Raw genomic sequence first — 24,929 nt, 5'->3', positions numbered from 1 at the left:
CTTTAGAAAGGAAACTTGCATGTCATGTTGTTTTGAGATATGTATATATGAGGGATTGCAGTGTGTAGGACCTTATATAATATTTCTAATAACTTTTCTTTTTAAGGAAACGTGGGTAGAAGGCATACCAGAGGGAGACTATATGGTGTCTGTAGTTGTCGCGTGGATCATCTTGAGAAGTTTAAGCTTTAGTCTCGAAGTGTGTGACACGGACCCAGATGGCCAACTAAGTCCCTTGCCTTTGCTTGCTACCCTTCTTGGTTACTGTCTCTATTTACCCTGCCTTTTGACAGGACCATACATGCCGTTCTTAGACTTTCAAACAGGGGTGAGTAATGCTTGTGAACTTTTTATTGCTTTAAGGCTCAGATTTTTCTTTCCCGACAGCCAAAAATATTGATTTTAAACATCTGACTTACTCGGTAGTTATATATATAGCTATACGTCCCTGACGTCAGACAGAAATTTCAAAACTTGCGGCAATCGCCGATTGGGTAGCCAGGCGTACCACCAGTGCGCCCTCTAGGCAGGTACCTGGAACCATTCCAGTGATTCCTCAGATCTTCCTTGCCACCACACCGGCAACATTGTTGGATTTTTCACTCGCTGTACCCTGTATAATTGCAGTTTTCTTGGTGATGTACAATTTACTTTTGGCTTTTGCTCATTTGGTTTTATTTTGACTGAGAGTTAGTGGTTGGAATTTGATCGCTATGTTCGTAGCTTGAAAGGAGTAGGATTAGGAGATTTTTCCCCCTACTGTAAAACTAACAAACCTTCTCTTAATAACATGATGGCGGAAGGATATCCTTCCGCCAACACTATGAGTCACAATCATGTGACGTAAACTACGTTTTTAAATATTAAACTTAGCCGGTGAATATATATATAGCTTATGTCTCCGACGGTCGACAGGTTCCAAAAACTCGATAGCGATCGCCATGAAGGTTGCCGGGTGTGCCCACCAGCGCCGACTATCGGTCAGATACCGCATATACTTCTCCATAAGTTCAGTTCTTCTCTGTCGGTGGTAGTGACAGCATTGGTTCCGCTCGCGCTTAACCTCAAGTTTCTACTGATTGGTGAAGTACTTGTTCATGGTTTTATGGCTTTCGCCGTTTTGGATTATTCTCAAGCAATACGATCTTCAAAAGAAATTCTTTTGAAAGGAGAGAAAAATTTTTTACCCTTGCTTTTTTAATCTCTCTCTGGATTTTCCATAGAGAAAAGATGGCCGACCCTTCCCTCAGTGTACGGAAGTGTGTTAAAGGTTTTTAGTAATTATTTTATCACTTTATAAATTATTGTTGATATTTATAGATTTACCTCTATGTATTTTACATCTCACCCGCGTTTATTAGGCCTCTTCGATTCTCTTTCCATTTATACTAAACACCGAGATAAATTTCATGTTTTTGTTTATAAGCGACTTATGCCTATTCTTTGTAGGCGGTACTGACTTGGAAAACGAAGTTAAACAACGTTGAGCCCATTCAACTTTTATATTTGTTTAGATTGATGAGATGAATTTTTTTAGAAAATATTTTAAGAAATTTATTCTTTGAATAGTCTTCGTGCTGTTTTCAAAAATGAACTAACGTTTGGTTTATTTATGCTATGCAGTTTGCACTCTATCGTTACGATAGAGAAAGAGAGAATCACGGTTTCACTTTGCAGAAAGAGTTAATCGATTTTGACGTTTTGTTCATTCTTACTAACTGAAATTTTTTAAATAATAATTTAAAGGAACATGTTAATTTTCAATTTCTTAGTCCTTTTAGTATTTTCCTTTAGTCAAATAACCTTTTATTGACGATGAGTGAGTGAGCCATTTTCTTGTGAGTGACAAGAGAGAGAACGATCCAAATCTTTATTCTCTTCCCAAGTCTCTGTACAAGGAGTTTGGGAGTGAGTAACGTTGTTCTTCTCGATTCAGATATTTACTCTCGTCCCAAGTCTCTGTACGGGGGGAGAGAGAGAGAGAGAGGGGATAAAATGTTCTAGTTTTTATTCTCATCCCAAGGCACTGTACGGTGAGAGATTGAAAACGTAGTCCTTAGCGATCTAGTTTTAGTCTCCTCCCAAGTCACTGATCTTTTTAACTTTATATATTTCCGTTTTATTCTATATATATGTATATGTTTATTAATTTTTGCATGTGTGATTCATTTTGTACTAATGAGCTTACATTATACGACATATTTCGCAATTCTAACCTTTTGATTTAAGGGAGAATTGCATGCTTCAGGTAGAAATCAGCTTTATTCATGTCTAATGTGAAATTATTAAAAAATGCGAGTGTCAGTGAAGAAACTGCGAAAAACATGTTCAGTGTTGCGGAGGGTTCATTTGTTCGTGCTTGTTGCTTGCCTAGTCCGATACCTCTTTCAGGCTCCCCTACCCCAGGGAGAAGGAATGTCGTAGGACCTAAGGGAGTGAGAGGTGTAAACCAACGAACAGACGTTCCCTCAAAGGTATCAGACGTTGCTCTTCAAGCACGTCCTTACCATAAGACAGGAGAGACGAAGTTCTCTACGTCTTCCGATGATTCGTCTCTTAAAAAACCTTGGCGTAAGGTTTCGAGACCGTTGAAACGTAAATTAGTTCCTTCAGAACAAGATCAACGTCCTAGCTGTAGTCATCATGAGAGTCCCGTTCATAGCGATGACGTTCATGTACAGACGTTTCCGACGTCACAATCTATTCCGAGTGCGGTTGATCCGAAGTTAAGTGTTTTGCAAGATATGCTGTTGAAGCTTTCTTCTTTAATGAAAGCTTACGATCCTGTTCCTGTGCGAAAGGATCCTTTGCTTGTTGTACGTCACGGTTCTGGGATACGTGATTCAGGTCTTCAACCTTCTAAACGAGATTTGTTACGTCACGCTGACGTTATCCCTAGTGTCAGCTTTGCTGTTAAACGAGATGCGGAGCATAAATCTCGATGTAACTTTGATTGACAGTCAGTTAAGTCTAGTCATTACTTTGATCAGCAATCACTGCAGTTCCGCCGAGACTTTGAACGTCAGCCACCGCAGTCACAACGTGACGTTGAGCTGCAGACACCGCAGACATGACGTGACATTGAGCGGCAGACACCATAGACACGACGTGACGTCGAGCGTCAGTCACCGAAGTCACGATATAGCATCGAACAGCAGTCACCGCTGTTATTACGTGACGTTTGAACGTCAGTCACTTCAGTCACGACGTGTAGTAGAATAACATTTTCTGCAGTCACAACGTGACATCGACCCTCCAACTTTAACTTCTGTTCATACACAAGTTGATGTAGCCTGTCAGGCTTTTCCTTCACGTCATTCTGAAGATAAATCTCCTTCTCGCAAGACTTTAGATTTATCAGATGAAGTGCCTTCTGAAGAAGAAGTTGATGCCCCCCTTTCAACTAATGTACCTTTGGGGATTCATTCAGAAGAGGAGGAACCTAGGGTTGTCCAACAATCCCTTGTTTTTAAATTATGAATTTCTTTAGGGAAATTTTGTCCTACTCATTTTGTAACGGCTGCTCCACGTTCTCCGCCGTCTGAGTTTACTCTTTGCATGACTTTTTTTGACTCCTACATATACAAAGTCAGTTCTCTCTCGTTCTTCCAAGAGAGCCATGCTCTTACTGGGAGACTGGTTGGAATCCAGGAGAAGTTTAGGAAAGTCTGCTTTTGCTTTTCCTCCTTCTTAATTAGCTTCTCGCTCGAGTGTCTGGTGTGACACAGGAGAAGTTCTCGGCTTGAGAGTACCTGCCTCTGCCCAGGAAGACTTCTTAAGCCTAGTGGACTCTCCTCGTCGTCTAGCCATGAGACGCTCCAAGATTTTATGGTCTTCTTCAGAGCTAGACCATCTCCTGAAAGGAGTTTTTCGAGCGTTTGAAGTATTTCATTTTTTGGATTGGTCCCTGGGAGCCTTAAATAAGGTCTCTCCAGCGGACAATGTATTGCTGTACAAATTATGTCATGCATGAACAAGGCCATAAGGGATGGCTCCAATGATCTGGCAGCCACGTTCACTGCAGGAGTACTTAAGATGTAAGTGCACTCAATGTGTTCATTGTCAAGACAAAGTTCACGATGAAGACTACCAAATCTGTCTTGGCAGCAGTAAGGGAAGGCGACTGGATGGTCTCTCTCGACCTTCAGGATGCATACTTCCACATCCCGATTCATCCAAACTTTCAACAATATATGAGGTTTGTGGACGGGAAAGTAGTGTACCAATTTCGAGCACTGTGCTTCGGCCTCAGTCCTGCTCCTCTTGTTTTTACAAGGCTCATGCAAAATGTAGCAAGCTTTCTACATTTTTCAGGGATCAGAGCTTCCCTTTCTTTTGACGACTGGCTAATCAGGGCGTCGTCATTAAATCGCTGTCTGGAGAACCTCAAATGGACATTAGACCTAACCAAGGAGCTAGGTCTCATAGTGAACGTAGAGAAGTTGTAACTTACAGTACCCCATCCCAGACTATTCTTTATTTGGGGAGGGAGATACAGTGTCGAATTTTTCGGGCCTTTTCGTCTCCCACAAGAATGGAACAAGCTCTGTTAAAAGTCCGTCACTTGCAAGAGAAAAACAGTTGCTCTGTAGGAGTTTGAACGAGCCTCGTGGGAACTCTTTCATCGCTGGAGCAGTTTATCTCTCTGGGGAGACTCAACCTTTGCCCTCTCCAATTTCACCTAAACCATTGGAACAAGGAGAAGGGCTTAGAGAGTATCTCTATCCAAATCTCCAACTCAGTCAAGACATGTTTGACTTGGTGGGATAGCAACGTCAGACTTCGAGAAGGTCTTTCTCTTGCGATCAAGAACCCAAACCATGTATTGTATTCAGATGCATCGGATTTGGGTTGGGGAGCGCCACTGGACAGTCTGGAATGCTCGGGTCTTTGGTCCACGGATCAGAAGAAACTCCAATTAAGGCAAGTAACATCTCTCTTTTGACGAGATTCGTGCAAGGAGAAATGAATGTCGTAGCGGACTGCCTCAGCAGAAGAGGACAAGTCATCTCCATGGAGTGGACGTTGCACAAGACTGTGTGCGAGAAGCTATGGATGACATGGGGTCAACCCACCATAGATCTTTTTGCGACTTCACTGACAAAGAGGCTCCCAACTTACTGCTCTCCAGTTCCAGATCCAGAGGCAGCCCACATAGACGCTTTCCTGCTGGACTGGTCTCACCTAGACATCTATGCCTTCCCACCATTCAAGATCCTAGACAAGGTTCTTCAGAAGTTCGCTTCTCACGAAGGGACCAGGTTGACGTTGGTTGCTCCCCTTTTGCCGTCGAGAGTGGTTCTCAGAGGTTCTTCTATGGCCGGTGGACATTCCAAGAAGTTACCGTTACGGATGGTTCTCCTGCGTCAGCCTCTTTTAAAAAGATTTCATCAAAGTCTCCTCGCGCTTCGTCTAACTGCCTTCATTCTATCGAAAGACTCTCTAGAGCTCGTGGGTTTTCGAAGGAGGCAGCTAGAGCGATCGCAAGAGCTAGAAGGTCCTCTACCATCAGGATCTACCAATCCAAATGGGAGGTATATAGAGACTGGTGCAAGTCCTCCTCTATTTGCTCTTCCAATACCACTGTAGCACAGATTGCAGACTTTCTACTTTATCTTAGAAATGATCTCATCCTTTCTGCCTCAACTATCAAAGGCTACAGAAGCATTTTAGCTTCAGTTTTTAGACATAGAAATTTAGATCTGTCTGATAAAAAAGATCTTCTAGACCTTCTCAAGTCTTTTGAGACTTCCAAGGAGTGTCAGATCACTACTCCTGCTTGGTTTTTGGACGTGGTCCTTTAGTTCCTTATGTCTGAAAGGTTTGAGCCGTTGAATTCAACATCACTCAAAGATCTTACACTCAAAACTCTCTTTTTAGTGAGCATGGCTACCGCAAAGAGTTAGTGAAGTATGTGCCTTCAGCATAATTATCGGCTTCTGCTCTAATAAAGCAGTATGCTCGCTTCAACTTGGTTTTTTAGCCAAAAGGGAATGACCATCTCGTCCATGGCCTAAGTCGTTTGAACTTCCCAGTCTATCTGAAATTGTTGGGAACGAAATTGAAAGAGTCCTGTGCCCTGTAAGAGCTCTTAAATTTTATTTAAATAGAACCAAAACACTGCGAGGCATTTCAGAGGCTTTATGGTGTTCGGTTAAAAAAGACCACCTTGCCGATGTCGGAAAATGCGTTGTCATATTTTATTAGACTTTTAATTAGAGAGGCTCACTCTCATTTAAGTGATAATGAAGTTAGAGCGGTGGCAACTTCAGTAGCATTCAAACAAAATAGTTCCTTAGAAGCATTATGGACGCAACCTTTTGGAGGAGTAAATCTGTGTTCGCTTCACATTATTTTAAAAATGTCCAGACTCTTCATGAGGACTGCTACATGTTGGGACCATTCGTAGCAGCGAGTGCAGTAGTGGGGTGAAGGTTCTACCACTACATTCCCTTAATCCCAATATCCTTTTTCTTCTCTTGAAACTTTTAATTTTTTGGGTTGTACATGGAGACTAAGAAGTCTTCCGCAATCTTTTGATTTGTCGGGTGGTCAAACTTGTTTCTTGAGAGCGCCCAGATCAAGGGTATTGATGAGGTCCTGTTGTAGGGGTGTTCACCCTGATTATAACAGCTCCTAGAAGTCTTTCAGCATCCTGAGAGGATCGCTGGGCTTCATAAGGATAGCGGACTAAAGAGTCAGAGTATTCATCAGAGTCAGCTTCCTTATCAGGTACCTATACTTAAGTTTGTTTTTTGAATTTTTGTCAAAAACTCTTGAGCATATAAGCCTTTATTGTTTTAATACTGGTCTCTACCCACCACCATGGGTGTGAATCAGCTATATATATATTCACCGGCTAAGTTTAATATTCAAAAATGATATTTTCATTTTAAAATAAATTTTTGAATATACTTACCCGGTGAATATATGTAATTAAAGGCCCTCCCTTCCTCCCCGATAGAGACCCTTCGGACTGAGAAGAACTGAACTTATGGAGAAGTATATGCGGTATCTGGCCGATAGTCGGCGCTGGTGGGCACACCCGGCAACCTTCATGGCGATCGCTCGCGAGTTTTTGGAATCTGTCGACCGTCGGAGACGTAAGCTATATATATATATTCACCGGGTAAGTATATTCAAAAATTTATTTTAAATTGAAAATATCATATTACTACGTAGTATGACTTGCAAAAATCATTTCTTTTTTCTTGCAAAGAATGAAAGTAAATACTAACTTACAAACCGAAAGTATTTAAGTTTTTATAAGGCAGAAGGATTATTTTATTTTTAAGAAAATATTTGTCCTATTAGTATACTTTCTTTAGATAATCATCAATCTATTTTCAGAGATTGAATAAAACTGGCGTACAGTTAAATTTATGCTACGTAGTACTCATGACAATCGTTATTTATTTTTCGATATTGGGAATTCTAATATTAATCAGATAACCTATTGCATTCTCATTCAAACCCTTGGCGGAAGAGTAAATTCTCTCACAGCGGGCAGGTCTTTTTATAATCTTATGTGAAAGAGTTAAAAAGTGCAATTTTCAGTGCTAAATTAGTGCAGTGAATTTAATCACAGTGGAGGGTGCGTCTGCTCAAACCTGTCGTTATCCTGGCCTTAGACCTCTTCCAAGCTCCCCAACTCCTGGGAGAAGGAATGTTGATCAGCGAAAGGAAACGAGAGGCGTTAACTCCCGAGCAGACATCCCCTCGAGCGTTCCTGTTGACACTTCCCAGAACGCTCGCCCTTGCCATGGGAAAGGCAAGGTTAAAGTGTTACTTCGCCGTTGGATGACGCAGCTCACAGACTTCCAGAGCTTTGGACGCCAAGCTACTTGCGCTGCTGTAAGAGCTAGACACGTTTTGTGACACTGAACGAGAAGTCATAAAACCGAGCGTTGAAATCGCGAACGTTATAGTTCCGAGCGTCTAGATCGTCGAGCAGGACGCGACGTCGAGCGTCGAGCAGGACGCGACGTCGAGCGTCGAGCAGGACGCGACGTCGAGCGTCGAGCAGGACGCGACGTCGAGCGTCGAGCAGGACGCGACGTCGAGCGTCGAGCAGGACGCGACGTCGAGCGTCGAGCAGGACGCGACGTCCAGCGTCGAGCAGTACGCGACGTCCAGCGTCCAGCAGGACGCGACGTCGAGCGTCGAGCAGTACGCGACGTCCAGCGTCCAGCAGGACGTGGCGCCGAGCATCCAGCAGGACGCGGCGCCGAGCGTCCAGCATGACACCGAGTGTCAAGCGGTCGAGTGTCAAGTCGCGTCAAGCGTCAAGCAGAACACGACGTCGAGCGTCAAGCTACTAAACGCAAGCGTCAAGTAGTGAGATAACGCCGAGCATGAGAGCCTCGGACGTCGTGATGATGACAGTCGAACCGAGCGTGAGTGTCTTAGTTCCGATCGCATTGATTGCAAGCGTCAAGCGTTGGGACAACGTGATGCCAGACGTGATGATTTTGGGTCTCTTGACATCAGAAGTCAGGACCTTAAGGAGTTGACTCATGATAAAAAGACTTCTCTACTTCAGTTAGAGCATTGTCAGAGGAAGAGATCGACGATTTCCTTCCCCATACTGAACTGTTAGAGGAATTATCGGAAGGAGAAGATCCTAAGACCCTTCATCCATCGGTTGAATTAAAGAAACTCGCGAGAGTTTTTACTAAAAAGTTTCCGAATTATTTTGTCCCTGCTGCTCCTCGTTCCCCACCTTCATAGTTTACGCTAGGGAAGGCGTCGAAGGAGTCTCAGTTTACAAAATGGTGCCGTCTCGTTCACCTAAAAGGGCTTTGAGGATGATGGGAGACTGGATTCAATCCAAGAAGAGACCAGGGAAAGGCTGTTTTCTCTTTTCCCTCGGCTAAATTGGCCTCCAGATCTAGTGTTTGGTACGAGACGGGAGAAGTTCTTAGCTTGGGAGTTCCTTCCTCTTCCCAAGGAGACTTTTCAAGTCTAATAGACGCTCCTCGTTGGATGACAAGGTTAATAGACGCTCCTCGTTGGATGACAGGAGAAGAACCATATACTCTGGTCAACGTCAGAGCTTGATCATCTTCTCAAAGGTGTCTTTAGAGTTTTCAAAATATTCAATTTCCTTGACTGGACTTTGGGAACTTTGAGGATGAAGGTTTTTCTGCCTTGAAGGATGTGGACACTGATAGTCTCATCCTCTTAATGTCAGGCATGGATAAATCCTTAAGGGCAGTTCCAATGAGTTGGCAGCCCTTTTTCTCAGTGGGTGTCCTTAAGAAAAGAGCCCAGTGGTGTTCTTTTCTGTCCATTGGGGTTACACCCATTCAGAAGTCAGAATTGAGGAACGCACCTCTTTCTTCCTCTCCTTTTCCTCAAGAGTTGGTCAAAGAGGTCTCTTCTGCTTTAGCCCAAAAGTCCACACAGGATTTGGTGTCTAAAACAGCAAAAAGGTTCTGCCTACTTTTTTTCTCAAAGCCACAGACAGCAGTAGGAGCCAGACTTAACAACTTCTGGCGAGCCTGGGAGAGGAGAGGAGCAGACCTTTGGTCCGTTATATTACTAAAGGAGGGAGGCGAAATCTTTTTCCTAGAGAAACCTCCTTTTATAGTAACTCCGATAGATCTTTCTGTCAGATACAGAGAGGAGTCAAAGAGACAGGCTATGCAACATGAAGTGTTTCTCTTATTGGAGGAGGAGGCTATTTACCGGCCCTGGATGTAAGTGCTCTCAACGCCTTCGTTCAGAAGACTAAGTTCTCAATGGAAACATCAAAATCAGTCCTAGCAGCAGTATGAAAGGACGACTGGATGGTCTCTTTAGGCCGCCAGGATGCTTACTTCCACACCCTCATCCATCCAAACTTCAAGCAATATCTAAGGTCATGTATAAGGAGGAAGTTGTCCAGTTATGGACTCTTTGTTTCGGCCTAAGCATCGCCCCTCAAATAGATGGTGCGGCTGCTAGGACTTGTCGTTCTTCTAGCCATAAGACCTCTTCCAAGCTCCCCAACCCCTGGGAGAAGGAATGTTGAACGATGAAAGGAAACAAGAGGTGTTAGCTCCCGAGCACTCGTTCCATCGAGCGTACCTGTTGACGCTTCACAGGACGCTCGCCCTCGTCATATGAAAGGTGAGGGGAAAGTGTTTTCGTCCTCATCAAATGACGCCGCGCTCAGATGGGGCTGGCGTCTCGCATCCAGACCTCTGAAGAGGAAGCTTGCCTCTGTCGAACGGCCTCAAGCTCCAGGTTGCAACCATTGGAGCAGTCAGGAGTTTTTCCTACTCCGAGTTCATTCCTACAATCACTGCCTGAAGGTTCTTCAGATGACGTTGAGCTTATCGGAAGGACTGGGTCTTTTGATAGACAGAGACAAGTCTCAACTGACACCATCCCAAGAGATCATTTATTTGGGGTTGGAGATTCAGAGTCAAGTTTTTCGAGCTTTTCCGTCTGCCTCAAGGACGAAGCAAGCTCTGTTGATGCTTCATTGCTTTCTAGAGAAACGGAAGTGTTCTGTGAGAGAGTGGATGAGTCTGCTGGGAACCCTCTCCTCGTTGGAGCAGTTTGTCTCCCTGGGAAGACTGAATCTTCGCCCTCTTCAGTTCCACCTCAAACGCCATTAGGACAAGGGAAAGGAAATAGAGACTAATTGCATCTCTTTTACAGTGTCCGTATAATTTGCCCTCAGTGGTGGAATGATCCAGTCTGACTTGAAGAAGGTCTTTCCTTGGAACAGAGGAACCCAGACCTTGTGTTGTGTTCCGACGCCTCGGACTCGCTGTGGGGAGTCACACTGGGCAAGTTGGAAATCTCGGGGCTCTGGTCAAAAGATCAGGATATCCTCCACATATACCAGAAGGAGCTGTTGGCAGTCCTGTTGGCCCTCAAAAGTCTTCGAAAGGTCAGTACTGAACAGAGTGGGGCAGGTCGACGCCCACATCAATACAGCGTTGGCCTGCATAGCCAAACAAGGCGGAACCCACTCAAGGTCACTTTACGAGACTACGAGAGTTCTTCTTTACTGAACAAAAGAGAAGAATGTAACCCTGGTAACAAGGTTTATTCAAGGGGAAAAGAACATGATGGCAGATAGTCTCAGCAGGAGAAGTCAAGTTCTGTCCACAGAATGGACACTTCATCAGGAATTCTGCAAGAACCTGTGGCGGATTTGAGTTCGTCCTTGTGTAAGCCTGTTCGCAACCTCGAATATGAAGAGGTTGGAGTCATTTTGCTCCCCATTACCAGATCTGAAAGCAGTCCACATTGACGATTTCTTTTTAGGTTGGTCTCACCTGGATGTGTACGCATTCCCTCCGTTCAAGATTATACACAAAGTGATGATAAAATTTGTGTCACACAAGGGAACCAAATTGACTCTAGCGACCCCCATTTTAGCTCTCAAGAGAGTGGTTCACAGAGGTTCTAGAATGGATGGTGGACACCTTGAGAAGCCTTCCATTAAGAGTAGATCTACTCAAACATCTCTACCTGGAAGATACCATTAAAACTTCCAAGTTCATCATCTAACTGCCTTCAGCCTATCGAAAAACTCACGAGCTAGAGGTTTTTTCGAAGGAGGCGGCTAGGGTGATTGCAAGAGCAAGGTCTTCTTCCATCAAGGTTTTTTAGAGAAAGGTACAGAGTCAACTCTGTTTTCTCTTCCATTACCTCTTGTTACTCAGTTTGCTGACTTTCTGTTATTCCCTAGAAGGAAACGTAGGTTTTCATCATCTTCTATCAAGGGATACAGGAGCATGCTAGCGGCCGTCTTCAGGCATAGGAACTTGGTTGTTTCTGATAATAAAGACCTACAGGATCTTCTCAATTCCTTTGAAACATCTGTAGATCTAGGGTTGGTGAATCCCTTAATAGAGATTTAGCTAGAATTAGTGCATGGTGCAAATTATGGGGTATGAAGTTGAATCCTAACAAAACTCAAAGTATGATTGTAAGTAGGTCAAGGACGGTGGTTCCTCAACATCCGGATCTCAGTATTGATAATGTTTCTTTAAATATGTATGACTCTTTCAAAATTTTAGGAGTGATTCTCGACAGTAAATTTACTTTTGAGAAACATATAAGGTCTGTGTCTTCTTCAATTTCACAAAAAATAGGCTTATTGAGAAAGTCTTTCAAGATTTTCGGTGATCAATCTATTCTGAAGAAGTGCTTTAATTCTTTCATTCTACCTTGTTTTGAGTATTGTTCTCCTGTCTGGTCTTCAGCTGCTGATTCTCATCTTAATTTGTTGGACAGAAACTTACGGTCTATTAAATTTCTTATTCCTGATCTAGATATTAATCTCTGGCACCGTCGTTCAATTAGTTCATTATGTATGTTGCATAAGATTTTTCACAACTCTGACCATCCTTTACATTCAGATCTCCCTGGACAATTCTATCCTATTCGTAATACTAGGCAGGCAGTTAATTCTAATAGCCAGGCCTTCTCCATCACCAGGCTCAATACTACGCAGTACTCTAGAAGTTTTATTCCAGCTGTGACCAAGTTGTGGAATGATCTTCCTAATCGGGTGGTTGAATCAGTAGAACTTCAAAAGTTCAAAGTTGGAGCAAATGCTTTTTTGTTGACCAGGCAGACATAGTCTTTTTATAGTTTATTTATGACATATTTGTTTTTGATGTTGTTGATAGTTTATTATATGACATGTCTGTTTTGACGTTGTTTCTTATTTTAGAATGTTTTATTGTTAATTTGTTCTCTTCATTTATTTATATCCTTATTTCCTTTCCTCACTGAGCTATTTTTCCCTGTTGGAGCCCCTGGGCTTATAGCATCTTGCTTTTCCAACTAGGGTTGTAGCTTGGATAGTAATAATAATAATAATAATAATAATGAGGAATGGCACCAGGAATCACCAGCTAGGATTCTGGATATAGTCCTGCAGTTCCTAATGAGTGACAGGTTTGAGCCCTTGCACTCTGCTTCATTTAAGGACCTCACTATGAAGACTCTCTTTTTGGTCAGTCTGGCGACAGCTAAACGGGTCAGTGAGATTCATGCCTTTAACAAGAACATAGGCTTTAGAGATAACAAAGCTATCTGCTCTTTGCAGCTAGGCTTCCTTGCTAAAAATGAACGCCCTTCTCAATCCTGGCCCATGGCTTTTGAGATTCCGAACCTTTCGGATGTGGTTTGTGAGGAATTGGAGAAGGTCCTGTTCCCTGGAAGAGCCCTGAAGTTCTACCGGGAAAGAACGAAAGAGTTGCGAAACAAGTCAAAAGCTCTTTGGTGCTCGATCAAAAAGCCTTCGTTACATGTCAAAGAATGAACTTTCTTTCTTCATCAGGCTCTTAATAAGGGAGGCTCATTCACATTGTAGTGAGGCAGACCTCAAGCTTTTGAAGGTCTAGACACATGAAGTCAGAGCTGTGGCAACTTCCGTAGCCTTCAAGCAGAATAGGTCTTTTCAAAGCATTATGTACACAACCTTCTGGAGGAGTAAATCTGTGTTCACCTCACACTTTTTGAAACGTGTCCAGACTCTATGAGTTCTGCTACACTCTGAGACCATTTGTAGCAACGAGTGCAGTAGTGGGGAAAGGTTCTCCTAGTACATTTCCGTAACCTAATACCCTTTTCTTCTCGTAAAGCTTGTATTTTTATGGTTGTTCGAGGAGATTGGACGACACTCTTCCACAATCATTGACTTTAGTCAGGTGGTCATTTTGTTCCTTGAGAGCGCCCAGAACAAGGGTATTGGAGGAGGTCCTGTCACATAGAGGTTTTTATACTGGTTTGACAGCTCCTAGAGGTCTTCAGCCCCCTGGGTGGATCGCTGGATCTCATAAGGAAAGCGGACATAATGAAAGAATTCATTGAAGTCAGTTTCCTTATCAGGTACGAACCCTTAAGCTTGTTTATTAACTCTTAAGTAAAATTCCAACAATGTTGGCTGTCTCTGACCCTCCACAAAGGGTGTCAATAAGCTATATATATAACTACCGGGTAAGTCAGATGTTTAAAAATGATATTTTCATAATAAAATAAATTTTTGAACATACTTATCCGGTAGTTATATAATTTAATTCCCCCCTCCTCCCCTCTAGAGACCTATGGGCATGGAAGATCTGAGGACTCACTGGAATGGTTCCAGGTACCTGCCGAGAGGGTGCACTGGTGGTACACCTGGCTACCCAATCGGCGATTGCCGCGAGTTTTGAAATTTCTACTGGACGTCAGGGACATATAGCTATATATATAACTACCGGGTAAGTATGTTCAAAAATTTATTTTATTTTGAAAATATCATTTTCAATATCAAACTTACCCGATGATCATATAGCTGCATCCCTGCTGCCCGACAGAAAAAACCTACGGGCGGAATACGCCAGCGATCGCTATACAGGTGCGGGTGTACATCAACAGCGCCATCTGTCAAGTAGGTACTCAAGTACTCGATGTCAACAAAGAACCAATTTTCCCTCTGTCGTGCCACAGGCAAGACCTACTAAATACGCCGTCCCTAACTGGATTTGTTTTCACAAAAATTTTTGAAGTACACTATTCCAGTTTTGAGTTTTCGCTATGCAGGGGTTTTATCTTCATTTCAAAACTTGAACTCGTTTTGGATAGATTTAATTATGGTGACGAAGAGAGTATGGACTCTCTTTCACTTTTAAATGGCCGACCCTTCCCTTAGACGGAAGTGTTGGTGACGAAGAGAGTATGGACTCTCTTTCACTTTTAAATGGCCGACCCTTCCCTTAGACGGAAGTGTGTTTAGGTTTTTGGTAATTTTGCTTAACAAGTTATAGATCTATTTATTTTATATCTCTCCGCCTTTATAGGCCTCTTCGATTAACTTTCCATTTATTATAAACTTATAAAAATTAATTTTTATGTTTGTTTATATGCGACCTTTCCTAATAGTAGGCGGTCCTTACTTGGAACCGAAGTTAATTAACATTGAGCCCGTCATATCGTATTTACCTTTTAAGAATTTATACTTTTTTAATTTTAATGTTTTTGAAAGAATTTCTTTGATAGTCTCGTACTGTTTTCAAAGATGAACTAACGTTTAGTTTAGTCTCCGCAGTTGTTGACGTTCAGAACGTTCAACATGCGCTCTATCGTTACGATAGAGAGAGAGTATTTCACGGTTTCACGTTGCAGTAAGAGTAAACCGATTCTAGCGTTTTGTTCATTCTTTCTTAGCTTAAATGGTTTAAATTCTAATAAAGGAACTTTTTATTTGGGAAACCTTTCAGTTTTTTCCTTTAGCAAATAATATGTTTTAACGATATATAATTGGGCTCTTCTCTCAGGTTCTAAGTCAAGAGAGAAGAGAGAGAGAGATAGAGACGGAGGGAGAGAGAGGAGAATAAACGTTTCGTTCAAGCGGGTAACGTTGTTCTCGTTTTTTACTCTTCTCCCTAGTCGCTGTAGGGGAAGAAGGTAAAACGTTTCTAGAGTTTTATTCTTGTTCCCAGGCTTTATGCGGTGAGAGATTTTAAACGTAGTTTATTTGATCTAGTGTTTAGTCTCTTTTCCAGCCACTGAATTCTTTATCTTTAATTATGTTTTTCTGTTGCATTGTAAAACTGTTTTCGCAATTACTACCTTTTAATGAAGGATAGGATTGCGTGTTTCAGGTACAAATCACTTAAAGTTTTGATTTCAGTGAAATAAGTGCAAACAGAAAATCAAAAGTGATAAAGTGATATGCGCAAAGTGTTACAGTGTTGCGTTCGAGGGTTCGTCTGTTCGTGCCAGTTGTTCACCTAGTCCGGGACCTCTTACAAGCTCCCAAGCCCAGGGGAGAAGTAATGTCGAACGACTTATGGGTTCCACAGGCCTTGATCGACGAACAGACGTTTCCCTCGGTGGTTTCGGGTGTATCTACACACGTTGCCGACGTGATCGCCCCACCCACACAAAGACGAGAGAGCCCATTTATTCCTCGTCTGCGGAAGAGGTTTCTCGTAGAAACCATGGACCAAATCTTGCAGCTTTTTAAGTGCAAGTCGGTCCCTTCCGCGCAAGTCCAACGGCCTAGGTGTAGCCACTGGGTCAGTTCGGACTCGCTGCAGTCATCCGACGACTGCACACCTCCCAAGAGAGGCAAGGTGGTACCGCAACAGGCAGTAACTCCGTCTGTTGCCGCACCAGCTGTTTTAGACCCTCAGTCACAACGGACAGTAGCTCCGTTTGTTGCCGTCTTTTGTAGACCCTAGTGGTCCATGCTGCAGACTATGCAGTCTCAGCTTGCTTCCTTCATGCAGGAGTATCGTGCTGAGAAGGTTGACACTGCACCTGTTAACCTACAACCTGCCACGGTTGTGCGCTCAGCAGATACTGCGGCTGCCTGCTCCCACACTCCACCTGTGAGAGCTCCACCACCGATGCGCAGTCGACCCTGCCAGACGCATGTTCATGCTGCACCCTCCGTTGACATGCGTGAGCTACCGCATCAGCAGTGGGAAGGTGCTGTCAAGCTGGCGAGTTTTGACGCAATGCGGCATGCTCCGCAACCCACGGCAGTCCCTCCCACGCACCAGCACTCCGCTTTTGTTGTTGCCAGCTCCCACACTCCGACTGCGGAGAAGGTTGACGATGCACCCGTTGGCCTACAGCCTGCCACGGTTGTGCGCCCAGCATGGCTGCCTGCTCCCACACTCTTGTTGTGAGAGCTCCTCCACCCATGCGCAGTCGACCCTGCCAGACGCATGCTGACTCCCACAGACACACGGAGCACTCCGTTGCCGTGCGTGAGCTACCACAAGCTGCTGTGTTTTGACACGGTGTGTCAGCCTCCGCAATACACTGTGGTTACCGCCACTCGCCCGCAGCAGACTAGTCAGTCAGGAGTTGAGGCTCCCCCACACAGCTTTGGTTGTTGCCAACTCACAGACTGTCAAGCAGTTACATGACGTTGCCTTCTGGTCTGCTACTAATGCACCAGTGCTGTATGTCCTCACGCACCTGTTGTGGTTGACAGTTCAGTTTTTGATAGTTCACAGACTGTCAAGCAGTTACATAACGTTGCCTTCTGGTCTGCTGCTTATGCACCAGTGAAACCCTCACTGAGATAACCTAGCTTTTCTCGGACATGGTTCCTGTAGATGAGAAAGTGCTGTTCTCCCTCCTTCTGATATTCCCTTGAGGACTCAGTCATTTGGAGAGGAGCCTTAAGCTGCTTAGCCTCCTATGGACTTTAATTTAAGCATAACATGCTTCCAGGGATGGTAAATGGTTCCGCTTCAGTCGCTAACCCCGTCTGTTGCCACACCTGCTCCCATAGACCTTGGGCTTTGTTGCAAGACATGCAGTCCAAGCTTAGTCCTTGATAGAGGATTTTTTACGGAGAAGAACCTTCTAGCCAACAACCTTCCTACCGGTTGGTTGTACGCCCTGTTGACGCTGAGGTATCCTACTCACGTCCGCCAGTTGAGATGGTTCCTCCACCGGTGCGACCCAGTGTGGGTTGCCAGTCGCACGTTGACGTTAAGCGACTCTCGGAGGTGGTTGTGGACGTTCAGTGTGTCACTAGGAAGAGGTTCAACAACCAGCAGAGGTGACTTGTTGTGACGCAGTGCGGCAACCTCAGCAACCCGATAAGGGGTTGTCTGCACAACCCAGACAGTCTAGACAGTTTCGGGTTGTCGCTGTACTTCCTCGCGTCCCCATGGTTGACAGTTCACAGACTGTGCAGCAGTTCCATGATCTTGTGTCCGGCTCCGTCACGCATCCACCAGTGCGACCGGATTCAGCGAGTCGGACGTTGCCCACTCCGTTGCCGTTTCCTCATCAGTTTCGGATGAGGAACCCTCTGATGAGGACATGGCTGAACAAGACGATCAACCCCCAGCCCTGCTATCCATCCAGAAGATGCTGAAGAAGGAACACGGCCCTGTCAGGCTGTGGATGAGTCGGATTAGGACACTGTCATCCGTGGTTCAATTGGTGTCACTTGGAAGACTACACCTCCGTCCTCTTCGGTATCATCTAGCTCTTCTCTGGAAAAGGACAAGACGCTAGAAGCGGGCTCGATCCCGGTTTCCGGAAGATAAGTCTGGTCTGACTTGATGAAAGGACTTTATCAACCTTTGAAAGGGTCTTCCCCTGACTGTTCAGACTCCCAACCACGTTCTCTTCTCAGACGCATCGGACGTAGGCTGGGGTGCGACCTTAGGCGGTAGGGAATGCTCGGGATTATGGAACTCGAGTCAAAGGACAATGCATTTCAACTGCAAGAAGCTTCTGGCAGTACGTCTGACCTGGAAAAGCTTCAGGTCTCTCCTTCAAGGCAAAGTAGTGGAGGTGAACACGGTCAACTCCCTGCTTTGATGTACATCTCCTAGCAAGGAGGGACCTACTCTCTGACATGGTACGAGTTCGCAAGTGACCTCCTCTCCTGTTCAACAGGTCTAGACTTTTCACTAGTAACGAGTTTCATCCAAGGCAACTTGAATGTCTTAGCAGATTGTCTCAGTAGGAAGGGACAATAATTCCAACATATTGGACCCTCCACAAGGATGTATGCAAGAGACTTTGGGTCACCTGGGGCCAGCCAACCATAGATCTCTTCGCAACCTCGATGTCCAAGAGGCTCTCAATACTTTGCTCACCTATCCCGGACCCAGCAGTAGTTCTTATAGATGCCTTTCTACTAGATTGGTCTCATCTACATCTATATGCATTCCCTCCATTCTAGATTGTCAACAAGGTACTGCAGAAGTTCGCCTCTCACGAAGGGACAAAGTTGACGCTAGTTGCTTCCCTCTGGCCCGCGAGAGAATAACTTACCGAGGTACTTCGATGGCTAGTAGACGTTCCCAGAACTCTTCCCCTAAGGGTGGACCTGCTACGTCTGCCACGCATAAAGAAGGTACTCCAAGGCCTCCACGCTCTTCGTCTCACTGCCTTCAGAGTATCGAAAGACTCTCGAGAACTAGAGGTTTTTCGAAGGAGGCAACCAGAGCGATTGCTAGAGCAAGGAGAACATCCACCCTTAGAGTCTACCAATCGAAGTGGGAAATCTTCCGAAACTGGTGCAAGTCAGTATCCGTATCCTCGACCAGTACCTCTGTAACTCAGATAGCTGACTTCCTCTTATATCTGAGGAAAGAGCGATCTCTTTCAGCTCCCACTATCAAGGGTTACAGAAGCATGTTGGCATCAGTCTTCCGTCACAGAGGCTTAGATCTTTACAACAATAAAGATCTACAGGACCTCCTTAAGTCTTTTGAGACCACGAAGGAGCGTCGTTTGGTTACACCTGGTTGGAATTTAGACGTGGTTCTAAGATTCCTTATGTCAGACAGGTTCGAACCACTTCAATCAGCCTCCCTGAAAGATCTCACCTTTAAGACTCTTTTCCTGATATGCTTAACCACAGCTAAAAGAGTCAGTGAGATTCATGCCTTCAGCAAGAACATCGGATTCTCATCCGAAACGGCTACATGTTCTACATCTTGGTTTTCTAGCCAAACACGAGCTGCCTTCTCGGCCTTGACCAATATCGTTCGATATTCCAAACTTATCGTATGGTTGGAAATGAACTAGAAAGAGTATTATGTCCTGTAAGAGCTCTTAAGTTCTATTTTAAAACCTTTACGAGGCCCGTCTGAAGCTTTATGGTGTTCAGTTAAGAATCCATCTTTGCCTATGTCAGAGAATTCTTTATCCTATTTTTATCAGACTGTTAATACGAGAAGCTCATTCCCTTCTGAATGAGGAAGACCAAGCTTGGCGGAAGGTAAGGACACACGAAGTTAGAGCTGTCACAACTTCCGTGGCCTTTAAACAAAATAGATCTCTGCAAAATATATTCGACGCAACCTATTGGAAAAGCAAATCAGTGTTCGCGTCTTTTATCTTAAGAATGTCCAGTCTCTTTACGAGAATTGCTACACTCTGGGACCATTCGTAGCAACGAGTGCAGTAGTGGTGGGGGCTCCACCACTACAATTCCCTAATTCCAGAACCTTTTTAATCTTTCTCTTGAAATATTTTTGGGTTGTCCGGAAGGCTAAGAAGCCTTTCGCATCCTACTTGATTTGGCGGGTGGTCAAAATCATTTCTTGAGAAGCGCCTAGATTAGAGGTTTTGATGAGGTCCTTTAGTATGGGTTGCAACCCTTCATACTTCAGCTCCTAGGAGTCGCTCAGCATCCTATGAGGATCGCGAGGCTCAGTAAGGAAGACGTACTTAAAAAGGCAGAGTAATTGTTCAAGTCGTCTTCCTTACCAGGTACTTATTTATTTTATGCTTGTTATTTTGAATAACTGCTAAAATGAAATACGGAATACTTAGCTCATAATGTCAACTTGTAATGCTGGTCTCTACCCACCCCCCTGGGTGTGAATCAGCTATATGATCATCGGGTAAGTTTGATATTGAAAAATGTTATTTTCGTTAGTAAAATAAATTTTTGAATATACTTACCCGATGATCATAAATTAAAGGACCCACCCTTCCTCCCCAATAGAGAACCAGTGGGACAGAGGAGAAAATTGGTTCTTTGTTGACATCGAGTACTTGAGTACCTACTTGACAGATGGCGCTGTTGATGTACACCCCCACCTGTATAGCGATCGCTGGCGTATTCCGCCCTTAGGTTTTTTCTGTCGGGCAGCAGGGATGCAGCTATATGATCATCGGGTAAGTATATTCAAAAATTTATTTTACTAAGGAAAATAACATTTTTTTGATAATCGAATTTCTCATTTTTATACTCTCCTGAGGTTCATATTGCTTCTCCATAAGCCTGGTTTAATGAATATTTGACTGTAAAGTTTAAAAAGTTTTAAATTTTAACCATTTTCTTTCTCTTCAATAAGTACATGCCCTTAACGAAAGAATAGAGTCCTCTAGCAGTAAGTGGTAGGGAGCCCAGGTTGCTGTGTAAAGTAGCAAACTTTCAGTTTCAAAGTAGACATTATTCCTCCTCTTGATAAACAAAAGAATAGAGTCCTCTAGCAGTAAGTGGTAGGGAGCCCAGGTTGCTGTGTTAAGTAGCAAACTTTCAGTTTCAAAGTAGACATTATTCCTCCTCTTGATACTATGAGTGAATGGGGAAGGAAGATCGCTATGTTTATGAAGATCAGGTGAGTTTAGAAATAAGAAATTTTACTATCAAAATTCTTATTTTTTCATAAATCTTCACTGATGTTCTTATCTCTGACTCCCACACTTTTGGAGGTGAGGCACAATTGAAGGAAAGAGAAGGATAAATTTCTATATAAGTAATGCAACGAGGTTAAGGGTTACTATTATAGTCTAGATTACTTGTCTAGCTTACTTTGATAAACAGTTTGAGTTATGATTCAAAGTATGGGATTCCTGACTGTTTACTAAAGTAATTAAAAATACAGTACTTTACTTTAGTTTTCTTTTTTTTTAATATGTTTTGCCAACATTGACTTGGTATGCTATTGAGCTGCTGCTAAAGTTTTTCCAAAGAAAGATTTCTACAAAAAATCAGGGAAGTAGCTGTGCCCCTAATTTTATGCACCTTTATAGTTTTTTAATATAATTCCTTGTGTGCTTCTGTGGTCAAATTTTTTAACAGGGAATGCCAGAACATTTATGCCTAGTAGGGATTAGGGACCTTCAATCCAAAGTGGTGATAGGTAATGAAGTCTTGTAGATGAAGACAGATGATTGCAGGGATGGAGAAGTAAAATCCCGAGTCGTAGATTGCATTTATTCCATACAGCAAGGGGTTATGAACAGTGGCGCTCTGCAAGGCATACAACTCGTGCCAAGAGAAGCAAGAAGACTCTCTATGCGCATGCACGGAGTGCTGACAGCGTGACTCATGCGCATGCGTTTGTAACGGACAGAGTTTATGAATTGTAAAGGGTGCATATATGAAAGATAATATATACAATAATCTACACAAAGAACAAAATTGCAATACTACCTCTACTACAATTTGTTTGTCCAAATACTACTGTACAGCTCTTACTGGACAAAGAAAACTATTCTCCACTGAACTGTCTTCATCCACTTTTAGCAAAGGGATGGAAAAAAATTGAGGTAGATTCTTAGTCTTAAATTCTCACAGCACCTGTCGCAAAATAAATTTTCCTTCGTAAGACCTCTTTTTGGGGGCCTTGAAGGGAGGTATAAAAGACAAGATCATATTGTGCTCCCTAAAGCTTACCTCAATCATCAACACATGTAATTCTCTTAAGTGGTTAACCAATGCTAAAGCCAACAGAGCGTTTCTTCATCATCATCATCATCATCTCCTCCTACGCCTATTAACACAAAGGGTGTTGGTTTAGAATTTGCCAGTCATCTCTATCTTGAGCTTTTAATTCAATACAGTACTTCTAAATTCAGCATCTCCTACTTTACGCTTCATAGGCCTCAACCATTTAGGCCTGGGTCTTCCAACTCTTCTAGTGCTTTGTGCAGCCCAGCTAAACGTTTGGTGAACTAATCTTTCTTTTGGAGTGCAATGAGTATGCCCAAACTATCCCCATCTACCCCTCATCATGATCTCATCCACTTACGGCACTCGAGTAATCGCTCTTTATAGTTTCATTTATAATCGCCTGAAATTACATGTATAATGTTTTCTTTTAATAAGTCTATTACTTTCATTTGCTGTAACTTGAATAGCAGTAACTTAGGAAGTACAGGGTGGTTTTAGAAGAGGTAGGGGTTGTATGAATCAGATTTTTACAGTTAGGCAGATATGCGAGAAATATTTAGCAAAAGGTAAGGAGGTGTATGTTGCGTTTATGGATCTGGAGAAAGCATATGATAGAGTTGATAGGGAAGCAATGTGGAATGTGATGAGGTTATATGGAGTTGGTGGAAGGTTGTTGCAAGCAGTGAAAAGTTTCTACAAAGGTAGTAAAGCATGTGTTAGAATAGGAAATGAAGTGAGCGATTGGTTTCCGGTGAGAGTGGGGCTGAGACAGGGATGTGTGATGTCGCCGTGGTTGTTTAACTTGTATGTTGATGGAGTGGTGAGAGAGGTGAATGCTCGAGTGCTTGGACGAGGATTAAAACTGGTAGGCGAGAATGATCATGAATGGGAGGTAAATCAGTTGTTGTTTGCAGATGATACTGTACTGGTAGCAGACACAGAAGAGAAGCTTGACCGACTAGTGACAGAATTTGGAAGGGTGTGTGAGAGAAGGAAGTTGAGAGTTAATGTGGGTAAGAGTAAGGTTATGAGATGTACGAGAAGGGAAGATGGTGCAAGGTTGAATGTCATGTTGAATGGAGAGTTACTTGAGGAGGTGGATCAGTTTAAGTACTTGGGGTCTGTTGTTGCAGAAAATGGTGGAGTGGAAGCAGATGTACGTCAGAGAGTCAATGAAGGTTGCAAAGTGTTGGGGGCAGTTAAGGGAGTAGCAAAAAATAGAGGGTTGGGCATGAATGTAAAGAGAGTTCTATATGAGAAAGTGATTGTACCAACTGTGATGTATGGATCGGAGTTGTGGGGAATGAAAGTGATGGAGAGACAGAAATTGAATGTGTTTGAGATGAAGTGTCTGAGGAGTATGGCTGGTGTATCTCGAGTTGATAGGGTTAGGAACGAAGTGGTGAGGGTGAGAACGGGTGTAAGAAATGAGTTAGCGGCTAGAGTGGATATGAATGTGTTGAGGTGGTTTGGCCATGTTGAGAGAATGGAGAATGGCTGTCTGCTAAAGAAGGTGATGAATGCAAGAGTTGATGGGAGAAGTACAAGAGGAAGGCCAAGGTTTGGGTGGATGGATGGTGTGAAGAAAGCTCTGGGTGATAGGAGGATAGATGTGAGAGAGGCAAGAGAGTGTGCTAGAAATAGGAATGAATGGCGAGTGATTGTGACGCAGTTCCGGTAGGCCCTGCCGCTTCCTCCAGTGCCTTAGATGACCGCGGAGGTAGCAGCAGTAGGGGACTCAGCAGTATGAAGCTTCATCTGTGGTGGAAATGTGGGAGGTTGGGCTGTGGCACCCTAGCAGTACCAGCTGAACTCAGCTGAGTCCCTGGTTAGGCTGGAGGAACGTAGAGAGTAGAGGTCCCCTGTTTTGTTTTGTTTCTTGTTGATGTCGGCTACCCCCTAAAATTGGGGGAAGTGCCTTTGGTATATGTATGTATGTATGTTTGAAAAAATAACATGAAGCAACATATGGAGCTCATGAGTCTCTAGAGCAAGCAACCTATAATCAGCATAGGTAACCTCAACTGGTTTGAGAAAAGAATAAGGAAGGAGGATCATGGTTTTTAAGACATAGTTATCTAGTGGAAGACCCCTGCACCTCAGATAGGCTTCAAGAACTTTCCACTAATGCTTTTGCCTATCTTACTCTTGAGATTCTGGGATCTTGTCCATTTGCCTTGCTTTCTCACTTGGAGTAGACTACATGGTGACCAACCTGTCAGGATTATTGGTCTCTTTGATGCAAGATTCACCAGAGTCTATTATTTCATCCTTCCTTCAGGGAGCTTAGAGTCTGGTGGAATTATAGGTTACCCTTGGAGACTTGACTTGTCCCATTTGACGATGGCATGAGGTAGTTGTCCTGACTGGTTTTTAATGTCCAGAAGGTTTGCTTTGTTTATAATTTCTTGGAGTTCTAGATGTGTTATCTTTGGACAGCCATGCAGAATTGTCTTTATGATTCCTAAATGAGACACTTCTTCCAAGTGGTTGACCCAAACACTGCCTCTTAGATCTTTTGACACTAATGCAGATGACCTATTTCAGTTTTTAATAGACAGACCTTTGTCTCTCTATTTGGTTATGATTTTTTTAAATGCCTTGAAGAGGGTGCTGCCATCGTTGCACTCCGCGTACTTCACTCTCTTTGCAGGCTTTACTTGAGGGTATTTTCAGACTTCATTTGGCCCCTGACCTCACTCTCTTTGCAGGCACTATTTGAGGGTCTTTTCAGCCTTCATTTGGCCCCTCACCTCATTCTCTTTGCAGGCATTATTTGAGGGTCTTTTCAGCCTTCATTTGGCCCCTCACCTCA

The 24,929-nt window shown here is 43.5% G+C and overlaps 1 protein-coding gene across 1 annotated transcript in view; it reads left to right on the top strand.

The window, feature by feature from the left end:
* The window catches only part of LOC137622813 (protein-cysteine N-palmitoyltransferase HHAT-like), a 61,350-nt gene that overhangs the window by 18,917 nt on the left and 17,504 nt on the right, over positions 1 to 24,929 (top strand). The window contains exon 5 of the mRNA XM_068353400.1: positions 107 to 328. Within this exon, the coding sequence (XP_068209501.1) occupies positions 107 to 328 (222 nt within the window). The remainder of the gene's footprint in view (positions 1 to 106; positions 329 to 24,929) is intronic.

This window comes from Palaemon carinicauda, chromosome 29 (assembly GCF_036898095.1).
Source record: "Palaemon carinicauda isolate YSFRI2023 chromosome 29, ASM3689809v2, whole genome shotgun sequence".
In the NCBI taxonomy this organism is placed as follows: domain Eukaryota; kingdom Metazoa; phylum Arthropoda; class Malacostraca; order Decapoda; family Palaemonidae; genus Palaemon; species Palaemon carinicauda.
The sequence above is the reverse complement of the archived record's forward strand: the minus strand, read 5'-3'. Positions and strand labels throughout refer to the sequence as shown.